This window comes from Penaeus japonicus, unplaced genomic scaffold, assembly GCF_977035675.1.
Source record: "Penaeus japonicus unplaced genomic scaffold, GWHDUDI00000001_assembly GWHDUDI00000018, whole genome shotgun sequence".
Classification (NCBI taxonomy): Eukaryota; Metazoa; Arthropoda; class Malacostraca; order Decapoda; family Penaeidae; genus Penaeus; species Penaeus japonicus.
Genome location: NW_028234420.1, coordinates 11,757,998 through 11,772,997, shown reverse-complemented (window position 1 = coordinate 11,772,997; position 15,000 = coordinate 11,757,998). Strand labels below are relative to the sequence as shown.

General features: G+C 44.7%; 1 protein-coding gene across 1 annotated transcript in view; it reads right to left on the bottom strand.

The window, feature by feature from the left end:
* Positions 1–15,000, bottom strand: part of LOC122245911 (NF-kappa-B inhibitor cactus) — a 32,658-nt gene that overhangs the window by 2,189 nt on the left and 15,469 nt on the right. Inside the window, exons 4-7 of the mRNA XM_043004045.2 lie at positions 4,025–4,113; positions 2,696–2,827; positions 2,468–2,581; positions 1–273 (exon numbers count right to left, since the gene is read on the bottom strand). The exon at positions 1–273 is cut by the window's left edge and continues 2,189 nt beyond it. Coding sequence (XP_042859979.1) covers positions 139–273; positions 2,468–2,581; positions 2,696–2,827; positions 4,025–4,113 — 470 coding nt within the window. The 3' untranslated portion in view covers positions 1–138. The remainder of the gene's footprint in view (positions 274–2,467; positions 2,582–2,695; positions 2,828–4,024; positions 4,114–15,000) is intronic.

The following is a 15,000-nucleotide window of genomic DNA, read 5'->3' as shown; positions in this document are numbered from 1 at the left end:
TAACAATTTAACAGGACCTGCACTCCATCCGCTGTGAAGGTTCTCAGGTCACTGGTACTAGATGCCTGTTACAGGTATCTTAAAAAATCACATCAGAAGTTGTAAGTTCCCAGCCACTGATGGGCACACAAACATCTCTTAGAAGTAGCGATCTGCATTGAAGGGCTGATGGTCATTCACTTGCACAGGCATACCCATGGTCACTGGCACACCTCCAATCCTGAGGTCGTCCACACTGTCCCATCCATTGCAGCTCTCAACCACATTAGAGACCTGGAACAGAAGAAATTATTTTGAGACACAGAATCATACAATTTATTAAAGTTGATTTTCTGTTGGCAAAGTTTTGAAAAAGGATCCTATTTGAAGTCCTATTACTCTTTCATTTATAAATTCTTTCTGCTGCTCAAGATGGCAAATTAGGGCCATACCCTTAACATATAAAGCATGACCTATTATTTGTACTCATATCATATTCAACTAATGTTAAAGTTCAAATAAATTTACATGACTTTGATTGCAGTTTTCATAATAAATGGTTCAAGTATGTATATTCTCAAGGAGAAAAATATACCAAAAAGCAGCATTTATTCTACACCTCAATAAAAATTTGCCAATAAAACTTCGATTATGATTATAAAATTTGTTTTTCTGTACTATTTTTTTTGTTTTGATCGCAAGCCTGACAAGGAATGTAAATAGAATAAGCGACGTCATAACAAAAGAAAGTCTTCGGGCATGTGAAGGAATTCCCGTGCCTGGAATGCGTCCATGGCGGCACCGGCCAGACACGCTGGCACCCCCCGCTCAAATGTGCCAAACTTCGTCTCATTTATTGTTCCGCTTTAGTGTCGTAACTTTGTTTTATTATTCTTGGGTGCACGGAACTAACGACATAATAACGGTAATAATAGCATTAGCCCAATTACCAGATAAATATGTCAAAAAAGAAGTAGTCCAACTTAGACAAGAACTGGTGTAACAAGCGGCAACATTGAAAGCGGGAATTCCAGCAGACTCGCGTGCCGCTACCTCGTTCTCTGGAATTCGTGCTAAAAGGACAGTTCGATAAACAAAGTCTACTTTGAATAATCCAACGCTACTGCCCTCGTATGTACTTAGTAATTTGAAAGCAAAGCAAATTAAACGTCGAAGAGAAATAGGTATTATGCAAAATCAGCAGCCGGAAAGTTACTCGTGTTCCGAATTGATCGACCGATCGTCCATTTCCTTTCCACATTCTCAGGTTCCGCGTGTTCCCCCTGGAGGCAAAGGTGCAAAATTTGAAACACAAAGGGTATTAACACTGGTTTCCGAGTACTTCTTATTTAGTAAGCTGTATTATTTAGTCAATAATAATATTCGTGGGATGGTTTGCTCTTATTTTCTTTAATTCTCTTTCTAACCTCCACATAATCTACCCGAGTTCTACAACTAATGCTACTCTTACGGAAAACAGTTCGTTCTTTCTATAAAAAAAACACCGGTTGACGATGATGCCGTCAACAGATCGCGAAAATACTTAATATTCTAATATATGCTTGCCTGCTTCGTTAACGTCAATCCATGGCTCCGAGATATTTCTAACATGTTTTAATCTCATATAAAACACGGGATACCAAACGCAAAGTGCAAATATATCAATTCTTCTTTATGCACATACCGTTACCCTCAGTAGCTGAAGGCAGTTCTGACCTGTTTAAGTCGTAAAAGCTTTGCCGAAATTTACCTCAACGCAATCCTCAAATTCTGTACGAACACTTAATCCAAAAGTGTCCCCAAGGTCACGACTAACATAAGGAGACGTCCCTAAGTACATTTATCGCAAAAGCGCCGATGCAAAAAAGCAGCGTTGTACGGAGTCCCACCCTTAGTGAGCTGCCACGGTCGGAAGAGGACAAGGTCGTTTGGTGCGAGCGTTTCCCCAGGCGAATAAAAACTTGCCAGATCACTTACGTCCTCGTCTATGCTTTTCTGAAGTCGCTAGGGTGTGGAGCAATTCATTGATTATATCACTGCTTCACGCTCAGTGCAGCTGACACGCACTGGATCTTCGGGTTCAAAGAATTACGGTGCAGCGCGTGCGCGGGTCGGTCGACTGGCCGAAATAATTTACGAACTGATGGGCGGTTGCGGAAAAAACATGTACTCATTTTCAAAATACGATGCAAAAACGCCCACTTAGAGGAATACGGAATAAATCAAGGCTATCGCAAGGATCCCCGATATAACCCTGGAATCCGCTGTTTAATCTGGTCTGATGCAAGGCTTGTTCTACACCATTTTTTTCTTACACTGTGGAGGACGGAGACCACTTTGTGGGAATTCCCGAACCTTGGATGTGTGGCTGCAGATCTTACGACAACAATGTCCCTGTGTTCAGATTTTCGATCGGTCATATTTGATTCAACTCGCAAAACAACTCGTGGCTCGGAAACCTTGAAGACATGACCATTCTTAGACTCACCTCATCGTAGTCGAGGTCTTCGTCCGCGGTGAGGTAGGAGGGGAGGGCGTCCCCAGGAGCCCCTAGCTTCAGCAGCTGGTGCGCCAAGTCCATCGCCCCGTTGGCTAAGGCCAGCTGTAAAGATCCACAAGAGCACATGAAGCTCGCGTTTAAGCTTTCGCGATGTGTCAAAATTACAGAAATATTTCCATCAGCGTCATTACCGGGATAACATCGTTCGTGACTGACCTGGTAGGGGGTGAGTCCAGCGTAGGTCTCCAGGGTGAGGGACGCTCGGCAGGATTCGGTGAGGAATTCCACCAGGTCGGCGTCACGAGCTTCAACGGCGTAGTGCAGTGCCGTCCGACCACTCTTGCCTTCCTGAAGGGCACAAGAAGGGGGGTGTTACACAGGGGAAACTTATTCTACACAGAATTGAAACAGAGATACATGTTCCATTCCTTCATTTATTTTATTTTTTTTTCTACATAAACAAACATACACACAGGCACACACATATAAATATCTATCTAAAAAGCAGTGATATAAACTTAGTAAATAAGTGTAAAATTCGTCCAGAAATAAAAAAAAATGTCCCCACTGACGACACACTTCTAGAATACAAGCCACGCATCGTTAGCCTTCTATGAAGTGACTGAATGCCTGAATATGTACAAAGACAATAAATCCAAACAGGAAAATCTTCGGAAATTCGGGAAATTTTGGGAGAGCTGATTCTGGTTTTTATATATTTATAAAAAAACAACAACAAGAATAACCTCCATGAAAGTAAATATCTGTCTGTTCAAATCGTCGGAATTCCCTAATGTGTGGTGAGCGGTGATGATTCCCTTAGGCAATACACTTCATTACTACTTAAAAGTCGCAGCTGTATGCTTTCGTCACATGACTGCCGATGTTATTTCCCAACGTAGACTACACAATGACTCAACTTTGGTGTGTGTTTTTTTCTTGTAATAAATTACCATTTCTTCAAATTTAGCTTACATGTGGGAATGCCATCTTTCTTATATGATGGCAACCAGATTCTCTCTCTCCCTCTCCCTCTCCCCCTCTCTCTCAAACATACAAACACACACTCTAAGGCTTCCTCAGTATGGCACGCCGTGTTAAATGAGTTTCGATTATTAAGGCTTGCATGCAGAGCAGAATGAGATAACACACACACATATATGTGCGTGTGTGTGTGTGTGTGTGTGTGTGTGTGTGTGTGTGTGTGTGTGTGTGTGTGTGTGTGTGTGTGTGTGTGTGTGTGTGTGTGTGTGTGTGTGTGTGTGTGTGTGTGTGTGTGTGTGTGTGTGTGTGTGTGAGTGTGAGTGTGTGTGTGTGTGTGTGTGTGTATGTGTGTGTGTGTGTGTGTGTGTGTGTGTGTGTGTGTGTGTGTGTGTGTGTGTGTGTGTGTGTGAGTGAATGTGTGTGAGTGAGTGAGTGAGTGAATGTGTGTGTGTGTGTGTGTGTGTGTGTGTGTGTGTGTGTGTGTGTGTGTGTGTGTGTGTGTGTGTGTGTGTGTGTGTGTGTGTGCGTGTGCATGTGTGTTTCTCTTTTTCCATTACTTACTTTGGCGTTAATGTCGGCTCCGTACCAAGTGAGGTGCTGCAGGACATCCCTATGCCCAGCCTGCGCCGCGATGTGGATACACGTCTGGCCTGTTAAAAATAAAGAGATAAAGTGTTATTACTCACTTTCCTCGAAGATGAGTCAGTGTTATGAGTACAGTCAGTATCATATTAAACTACCCACACTTGTGCAGAGGGTTATGATTCTGCTCACGGCTCCCATATTTCCAAACGTCAAGATAATCAGTAATGAAAAATGAGAATCATAGCGAAATTGTTTCCTTCCGACGCCAGGAGTCAAACTGGGTTCTCCAAAGACTTATTCTGAGTACTCGAACTTTTCTCGAGCTGGGTAGAAAACTCGTCTACTCGGAAAATATCCACGAGAAAATCCAGTTTAAATCCTGGTGCTCAGAAGAGTGAACTTGGAAGAAACGGCAAGTCATCTCGGACAATTATTAATGCAATAACAAAATCTTTATACATATACATACATATACATACATATATATACATATACATACATGCACACGCACACACACACACACACACATATATATATATATATATATATATATATATATATATATATATATATATATATGTGTGTGTGTGTGTGTGTGTGTGTGTGTGTGTGTGTGTGTGTGTGTGTGTGTGTGTGTCTAAATATTCGTTTATTGCAATATATATATATATATATATATATATATATATATATATATTTATATATATGTATATGTATGTATATGTATGTATATGTATGTATATATATATATATATATATATATATATATATATATGTATATATATATATATATATATATATATATATATATTATTCCGTACAAAACAAAAAAGAAACTGTTAACAAGAGCAGAAGAAAAGAGAGGAGCGTCACAGAGTACGTATTTCGCAGGATATTGCAAAATGGCTTCAGTATCAGAGCGAGATTACACGCAGCCGCAACTCCTTCATCAAGTCTGGTCGATTAACGAGATAATTGTCTTTGTACAAGTCGCCATTCACCTCGAATCATCCGGCGATAGAGCGGGTGTTTAAACAAAGACCCGAGAACACGTGGTGAGGCACGTGTTTTAAGCCGAAGTCGCCCGTAATGACCGCTAAGCCAACCCACGTGGGTCCCTTGGAGTTTCCACTTGTGCTGGAAATACCAAGTTCCAGATAAGTGCTTCGTTGTGGTATGGAACTCTCGATGGGAAACCCGTAGATAGAGTTGCTTCCTTACTGCCGAGATTGGGGAAATCTCATGGTTTATTGTCGCGGTCCCTTTGCCGTCATTGGGTGGCAACGTGGTGCTATTCGGGGGCCAAAAGCGGTGCCTGTCACATACCAGCGTGACGGGACCAAAACACGGAGATGGGCTACGGTTGTGTACATGGTCATATATGGCGAGAGAGGGTGTTTGTGCTGCCACATGCCTACTGCCGCAAGGGCGAGCGCTCTCCTCCTCTCGCGCGTGAAGATCGGAAGGAATCACAATCACTCCAGTTGACTGATGATTTAGGGAATGGCCAACCCTATTTAAAAAATCAGAACTGCCCGTAATAATGGCAATATTCGTGAGTGTTCCTGGTGAGAATTCGGGGGCGCGGCAACGACAGAGTGTGAGGGTTGCCAACCTTTCTCTGCGAGGGGTTTTCCCGCTGAGCGACCTGCCAGCCGTGACACGACGTCCCAGCCAAAGACACTCACGCCAGAAATACCTCCTTCGCTTAATTTTACACATATCTTTAAATCCTTACTCCAATAGTTCGCCGTTGTGTAATCTATTCCCAGGAATTTCTATTTGTTAGAATCAGAAATAAAATTAAAAAACAAGAAAACAGTGTAATAACACGCAGCGGGGGAAAGCCAGCGAACTTTTTGCTTGTCCTCAAGGCGATAAATGTGAACCCAGCCCCGGGAGAGGAGAGGATGAGGGGGGCGGGGTTGGTCATGTGCCCTCCTGGACGTCATGCTGTGACGTAACATAACCTCCGCTCCCCCCCACCCCCTCTCATTCCACCAACCCACACGTTCATCCAAATCATTAAAAATCCCTTGTCAGCTAAATATACCCACAAGGCTAATCTCGGGCACACAGATAGTCTACCCTGTGGTGTTAGCCGGGCCCGGTTCTCGTGGAACCGCTGTTGTTGTTTTTGCTTACTGTACTTCCTGTACTTTTGTTAATTACTTGGCTGTGGTTAACATAAGTAATTGTCCGAATGTTTCTCTTTTACGTAACAAAGTAGGGATGTATCAAATTCCTAAACGTCCATATATATTCCTTCACATATAAATGCTTACTCATGTTGGTGTAAGAGCTCCGACCATCAGGAAAAGCCGAGGAAAATGATAATGATGCTCTTTGTTTTTGAAGGATGAGAGGCAGGATTTTCCAAAGATGTGACGGTACTTCACAATGACGTGCATTTGAACGTTTTATCGTAACAGAAACACACCGAACGTCTACATCCTTCCTATCCCCCTCCCCCCTCTCCCCGCAAAGAAAGAAAAAAAAAAAAACTTTCCCCTCCCACATCCAATAAAACTCACGCAAAGTCCCTAGTCACCCTAAAATCATCATGTTCGGATTGGAAGACGCAAATGGCCATAAAACAAAGGTAACTTCGTGATCTCCAACTTGACAAAAAATCGCTCCTCCCTAAATACCCAAGAAATAAGTTGGGAACGTTAATTTTGGTCTGGCGGTATGTACTTCCCGGGTATTTCGGGCGCGTGGTAGCGGGGCGGGTGCCCCCCACCCCCCCTAATCCTATCCCGTTCTAATACCTTAGCGTACCTTGCGCTGGCTGAGCTACCTGAATATAACATATGAAATGTATATGAATATATATATATATATATATATATATATATATATATATATATATATATATATATATATATAAACACGCTCGTGTTCATGAATAGGTATAAATATAAATAATCATATATACAACACCATATATATATGTATATATGTATATTTGTATATATATATAAACATATATAAACACACACACACACACACACACACACACACACACACACACACACACACACACACACACACACACATATATATATATATATATATATATATATATATATATATATATATATATATATATATTTCACATACACACATACACACATAATACACATACATATATAATATATATATATATATATATATATATCTATATATATATATATATATATATATATATATATATATATATATATATAATATATATATATATATATATAATATATATATATATATTATAAAATATACACATATATATATATATATGTATATATACATATATATATATATATATATATATATATATATATATATATATATCTTGAGCTAAAACAAAGAGGTTCCTCTTAAAGATCAAATTCTTGGTTGGAAACAATAACAATGTAGTGTGCGCGATGGGCGTGCGTGCGTGTGTGCGTGCGGGCGGGCGGGCGGGAGGGTTTGCAGGAGTAATTCTGGCCTGAGGTCTGGGCATGAGTCAGGTGGGGCGGGCCTAGTGTGGCACCCTGACCTTATTTAGTGGCCTGACTAAGTCGGGCAGGTCCGAAGGGCCGCCTCCTGACGCCGCATTAGGAGCGCCCGGGGCTATATTGGCGCACCCGACACCTATTTTTCCTCTGGTGCCGCCGCCGCTGCCAGGCATCTTGGGCATGCCGCCGCCCGCTCCCAGAACACGGGATTCCCACCGCCCCCCCTCCCCTCCCCTCTGCCTCTACCCCTCTTCCTCTTCTCCCTTCCCCCCTTTCCCTCCTCCCGGCCTTTAACCTTCCCTTCTCTTCCCTTCGCGGTGGCAGCCTCTGTTCTCTCTCGCCCTGCTTTCTGTTCTTTTCATCGGTTTATCTGCTCCATTTATGCGATTTGTTTTACTGAAAGGGGAATGTGAGGGGAAAGCCTGCCTCTGCCAGATCATGAAGCCCGTGGAATGCAGCAGTGAAGTCCTCCCCTCCCGTCTTTTGCCAAACAACAAGAACTACAAATCAAGGATGACGTAAAAAAAAGCCCAGATAGTGAAAAAGACACGCCATTTTCTCGCCACAAAATCCTTGGTTCACACAGACGCACGCATGCACACGCACAGATACAGAAGAATGAGGCAACCATCTCGAGGAACCCGAGACAATGTTTCCATTCTGTTCTCCCGAAGGACACGGCAGCTGCTGGGGAAGCCCTCGCCTTCATCATTGCTTTGCAGAGTTCATAAACATTTGCGAATATTCCCCGCCCTTCAATCCCCCCCCCTCCCCACTTTACGCACTCTTGGTATAAATATCCTTGGGTTACCATGTGACCCATGACCTCCCCCCTACCCCCTCCTCCTCTCAAACATGCATATCATATGTGGGAGGGGGAGGAGGGGGAGATGGGAGGGGGTGGTTAGCGGCCAATGGGGTTGGATTCTTGTGTCTTTATCATTCACTGCCAAGGTCATGTTGATCAGCATTTACCTAACTATTACCTTTCTCGATCTCATTTTACTTATCATCACATACATATTTTCCTTCATTCCTCTCGCAATAAAATAAATCATATCCCGGATTCAAGTAACAAGTACAAAAAAATACAAAAAAATAATACAAAACTGAATCCCTCCGCCAAGTCCAGTGTCCGCGCGTACTTGCCTCCCGCGCCTCATGGATTCTGCACAATCACCGTCATCTGACGATACCCACCGTGGTCATGAGGCCTCCGTGCTCTCTCCCTCCTCATGACGCGACCAAGGCTCTCTCATGAATCTACCTCCCCTTCGAATCCCCAATCCGCATCGCTCGGGTTTCGATCACATAGGCACAAAGTCTCATTAAACCACGTTCTGGCATTATTTTTTTTATGGAGTCACGCCATTATGCAACCCCGTGAAAAATCCCCAAACTACTGACCTTGGGGGTTTTCGAGTCACCCGCCATGGAACTCATTTCGGCGAGGCCCCCGACGCGCCCATCGGCGGCGGACACACCACGTTATTTATGTGCTTGGGTAGATAATTTTGTGTGAGTGCGTTTATGTGTATATATATGTGTATGTGTGTATGTATGTATGTATATGTATGTGTATATGTATGTATGGACACACAGATACACAGACACAGACACACACACACACACACACACACACACACACACACACACACACACACACACACACACACACACACACACACACACACACACACACACACACACACACACACACGACTTACACGATCTACGATAGATATGGGCACTTCCTCCGACACCGAACTCGCCCGCTCGTCTTCCGCCTCCTACGCGGCCGCGCTTCCCGGAGGCTCTCCCAAACGCCCTACCATGTCTCAAGAATCAACAGGAGGGCCATTCAAGCGCACATCCCGATTAGCCCGACACTACGAGGTCGCAATCCCAAAAGAGCTTCTTTGAATCGATTACACTTAGGGTAGTCTGTGTCAGACGTTTCCTTCAAGGAGGAGTCTTCGCGGGGACTTCGGATCGGCCCCTGGCGAGGCCCTTGACCTCTCGCCCTCTCATGACCAGTTCGCAAACCTCACGAACTGGTTCATGACCTTCTTTCTCGAGCCCCGTTTCTGTCCTGACCGGTCTGTGGCATTTCGCAATCGGCCATGAATCCTAAACCTCCTTGAGTGCACTTCCAGAACGGGGCTTCGTCATATCCTACTTGTTCTTATCACTTTTGATCGACCAGTCACATATCGAGGTCATTATCATCCTCATCATATCTATAACCGTGTCTGCTGTATCGCTTCAACTATTTCTCTGATGGAAATACTTATAAATACATACATAAGAAAAGAAAAGAGTATAAAAAAGATCCCCCTCTCCCTCTCTCCCACCCTCCCTACGTGACGCTCATTTTCCTTTTCAATGGCTACCTTATTATCATACCCCCCCCACCCCCCACGCCCCTTCCTTCATTGCAGGGAAGTCCCGGTCTTCGTTCCCTCTCAGTCCTCTCCTTCACTCCCAAATTACCTTCCTTCTCCGATTTATTTTCCTTCGTCTCTCTTTCTTCATTCTTTGTTCTCATCTCCCCTTTCGGTCTTCCTTCATTAAATAATAAAAAATGACTTTACACATTATGTATTCAAAGACATGATATCATAACGTAAAAAATGAGAGGAATGTTCCCTCTTTCTTCCCTTTTTTCTTTCCCGACGATATATTGCAACTAATTATAAAGGGTGTCATTAAAGGAGTAGATAATACATACAAAGTACAGAAAATAAATTACAAAAAGGGAAGCCCTCAAGAATAAGCACTGGCTGGTACTGTTCCACCTTTACTCAACCCGGAATTACCGGCCCAGCGATAAGCGGCGCCAGCGTGGATTCCCAAGATAACGGAGGCGACATCACGAGTCACTTCAATGCTCGCAGTGACGTCATCCCGTAATTCCGTGGGAAGGCTCGGTCATTTTGTGTGGACACCGCGGGGATTATCGGCCCTGCATTGCCCGCGGGGTAACAGATCATTATCAGTACATGAAACTGCCGACGTGGTTACTTACACCCCCCCACCCCACCACCCCCCTAACTCTAGGCACTCGACTTATCGCAAGGTTACATTTTCGAGCCGTGAGGGTCCCTTATTCCCCTCCTGAGGAACTGCACGTACACCTACCCAGCTTGCTCTGTACATGTGTGAACACTCAGAGCTACAGCACAAACACTGAATCTTGTGAGAAAGATGGTAGAATACTGAATCTTGTATCTGGCTCTCACAAAGATATGTAAGAAAATACATGTTGTTTGTTTGCGTACGTGCATGTGTGCCTGGGTGCTTGGTTGGGTTGTGAGACCAATAAGCCATAATAAGATCACGAGCGAAACACGAGCACGGTCCAAGCTGCTCCCCCCCCCACCCCCGTTATCACCGCGGGATTTCGAGACCATTGGCTTTCCTCATCGACTGTGAAATTCCCATATTTAACACCGGCTATCTCTCCTTTTTAATCTACGAGGTGACTGATAAGTGCCCTCGGGGAAGTCCGATTGAACCGATATCAAGAGGGGTACGACAGCCCCGGCCCCCTCGGCCCCCTCGGCGCTCCGTTCAGGAAGAAGGGGCTCCCTCCTTCGGGCGACCCAGCTTCGGGCTGAGGGGAAGGATGTGACGTTCGTGTGTCTGTCTGTCTGCTCATCCGTCTGAGTCCTTTCTTGCGTGGAAGGGAGATAGTCTTGTTTTTTAGGATGATAAGTCATCCTCTTTCGCATTATTACTTTGTTATTATAATCATAACCATCATTTCATCAAATATATCATATAACAAATACATGAAAATGATGATAAAAATAATGAGAGCGACAATAACATCAGTAAGAGGAAGGGTCATCAGATAACCGACGAGGAGAAGAAAAAAACACGCCAGAAAACCCAATGTGCTTGAGTTTCAGTTGCAGTGCCATCCTATAGCACCAAACGATTTTGACGGGGACTCGTTACGTAAGTTTCTTTTTTACGGCGTGTGGCCTTAACACAGACACTCCCGCTGCGACCACAGTTGGTAAAACCCACTCGACCACTTGAAGCCAATCTGGAAATCCTCCTTTTTCCAACCGTTTGCCGCACTTTTCTGTGCTTTGTTTCACCAATACACGCTATATTCACAGCAATCAAACTAGGTGCGACATAGCGATAGAAATAACATGGAGGTGACCCCTCCCCCCCAAAAAAAAAATAAAAATAAATAAACAATAATAATAATAATAAAAAAATAAAAGATAATAAAATCAAGAGCTAGAGTGGGTGTGTGCTTAGTGCATGAGAACGAAGAGTGCGTTCGAGTTCTCTGCGGGAGGGACATTCCATGAGATGGGAAGTCTTCAGCCTGTTCAGTCTACCACAAAGTCGGTGGTACAGCCCCCCCCCCTACCCCATTTCTCTCTGGTTGTTACCGTCTTACTTTCGCGTCGAGGTTAGGACTTAGTTTGTTCGTTTTTTTTTTTGCTAAGAGTTCTTCGTACGCACGCCATGGAAACGGTACACGCATATTCGCAGAGAAAATAACGAAATAAAAATGAGAGCGGAAGTTATACATTGCAAGAGAAAGAGAGATAGAAAGAAAAAAGAAAGAGAGAAAGGGGGAAGGGAGGGAGAAAGAAACTGAGAGGTGCTTGAAAGCTACTTGGTGGGCTAAAAAGTCGTCCTCCACAGTCTTCGGGACTTCCCAAGGTTGAATAGATCTCCTACAGACCTACCTCAGCCCTTAGGAATGTAACGCTTTCCTTTCTCTCCTTTCTCTCTCTCTCTCTCTCTCTCTCTCTCTCTCTCTCTCTCTCTCTCTCTCTCTCTCTCTCTCTCTCTAAATATCTCTCTACCTCTAAATAGATCTCTCACTTTCAGCGTATAATTCATCGGCATATAATTTCCCGACCTCACGACAGCCGACCTTCCCCGGCCTCGCAACGAGCGGCCTTCCTTGGCCTCTTTAATGCGGCCTTCCCTGGCCTCCCCACTAAAGCTGCAGTACCAGCAGCGAGGGCTGGTACAGCTGCACCAGAAGCATCGATCCTCGCTCTCGACGGAGGGTGTCTGGCTGCCCACACACGCACGCAGCCAGCGCGTCGGGAAGCCTTGTTCGGGGATCTTTGTGCTCCACTCACGGATGTTCCTTCGACACCCAGAAGGGGAATTCAATGGTGGGATCATGTAATGGCTTTGGAATGCAATGTATGTGTGTGTGAATATGTGTATTCATATGTGTGCATGGGTTTGCCAGCAAACACACTGTATGCATTTAACTCGTATACACCAATCTTCTCCAAAGGCTATATCCTATTCAAACAGCAAACCTGAAAAATTTCTTTCATGCTAAATAGGTTAATCCGGCCCTATTCTGGAAAACCCGTTCACGGTCGAGCCTGTCTACTCGCCTAGCGGTATTCCCCAACCGCACTCTGATCTATACTACTTATTCATTCCGGATTGGGCTACCTCGGCCTGTAATTCGCTTCGCCTGTCGACACCGAACGCCAGTTGAGGAATTCCGAACAAAGGAGGAAATAAAACCCTTCTGCGCCATCATCACCAATCAATGCCATCAGCGTACGGGTATTTCCTTCCAATTATTCGCCAATTGCGTAACAACACCTAAAACGGAGACTTCAATATTGCTATTTGTGGGCATTTAATGTAAAACGAATATCTATACCCAAGAAGTATTGATTATTTTTTTCTTTATCGAGAGGGAAACACCATAGGTCATCTATCATCACATAAGGCTAGGCCAAAGGTCTGGGTACATGTCATAGCTGTTCTGATAGAGGTAACCTACAACCTTAGATCTTACGAAAGACCCTTGCCACATATCAAAGTTTGCATCGTCACTCAAATCATCTCTGTTTTTCCCGTGTCTTCAATTATCTTCTTCTCGTTTGTTTTATATAACTAATTCATATATTCATATAATACTCTGAAATAGTTGTTATTACTTCAAATTCGCATATCATGGCAGTACACCCAACGTATGAGTTACCAGAGGGCGCGCCCATTATATACGGTTTCCCTGTACGCTTTTGTACAATAAAATACAGACGTACAATGCCCAAACCTCTTCCATTACAAAGTCACGAGCTGTTACTCCAGTCCCAATACGAGACAGAAAAGGACCAGTCCCTCGGAGGCCAACAAAAGCCCTACCCTGCATTGCCTACTCCTACTCCTCTCACTGGAAAGATCAAGTAGTCGCCGCGGCCAATAAGTGGAGACTTCGAGACGGGAAAAGACACACCAATTAGTCCAAGAGTGAAAAGCAGCACAGGAGCCCTAAAGCATCAGCCTTAGACAAAGGGCAGCCGACAATAGTGCCGCATGTTCCTGGGATCAGCAATAAAGGCGACCGCACGAGGCGCTGCCCCCTCACATGCGCGCCCTGTCAGGCAGGCATCCGCGCGGCAGGCCCAGTGGTCACCGTGCCAGCTGGACACGGCCGCTGGTGCTGGCGGCAGACATGCCACCTTGGCGTCACCAGCTCTGTGTTCGGCGAGGGAGAAAGCGGCGGATGTTACGTCGCTTTGGCAGATGAGAGAGAGGGAAGCTTGGCAACCTGGAGTTCAGGACATACATGGCTACGGTCGCGCTCCACACTAACCGGTGTTGCCACGTTTACGTATTCACTAATCCCCCGGTGGTTAAGGCACACGACTTAGCACAATGAAATAATCACAAACGCACGGTCGAGACGAAGCTGGGGCATCGGCCATTTCCCGTCGCAGGCGCAATGTCAAGAGCTCGGTCGAACGAACGCGGTCGCTCCGAATCCATGGCGCTGTTCTCTGTGACTCCTGCTTATGCGATGCTACCTTATACCCGCTCGGGGAGAAATCCACAACAAAGAGCTGCGCGTGCCTTCCTCTTTGGTATGGATCGCGATGTGCGAAATACGCCACAGAATGAAAATTAGTACATGAATGTCATGGGAAATCAAGAAGAATTATGTCTCGTAGCACCTCAAAACATATTGCTCATTCACTCTCTTCACATACATACATACAGTATATATACAGGTTATGAGGATACCGTGTGTGCGAGATCTTAACGCCAAAAAAAGGAAGCAATCAGACGCACATGCAATCCGTCATGATTTAGGCCTACAGTTCGGTCTTTTCCCATTGTTTCTAGTTAATTTTACCCTCATCATCACATCCTCAGAGGAAAAATGCGTCTCCCATTTTTGTCGTAATTATAAATATAGAGTAAGATGGCTATGGGTCTTGGCATGTCAGCTGGCATGGCTCGTGGGCAGGGCGCCAACAGGTGGCCCTGGTATGACCTCGCCCATGTGACCCCTCGTCTGCCTCTGTCATGTGGGTATTTCTTAGAGGACACACCTTCCCTCCCCGCCCAGACCAAGCCATTACAAGAGAGCCAGCAGACGCCACTCACCGAGAGGCGGAAGGAATCTTAAGGAGAGGCTGGGAGGGGCCCGGAGAC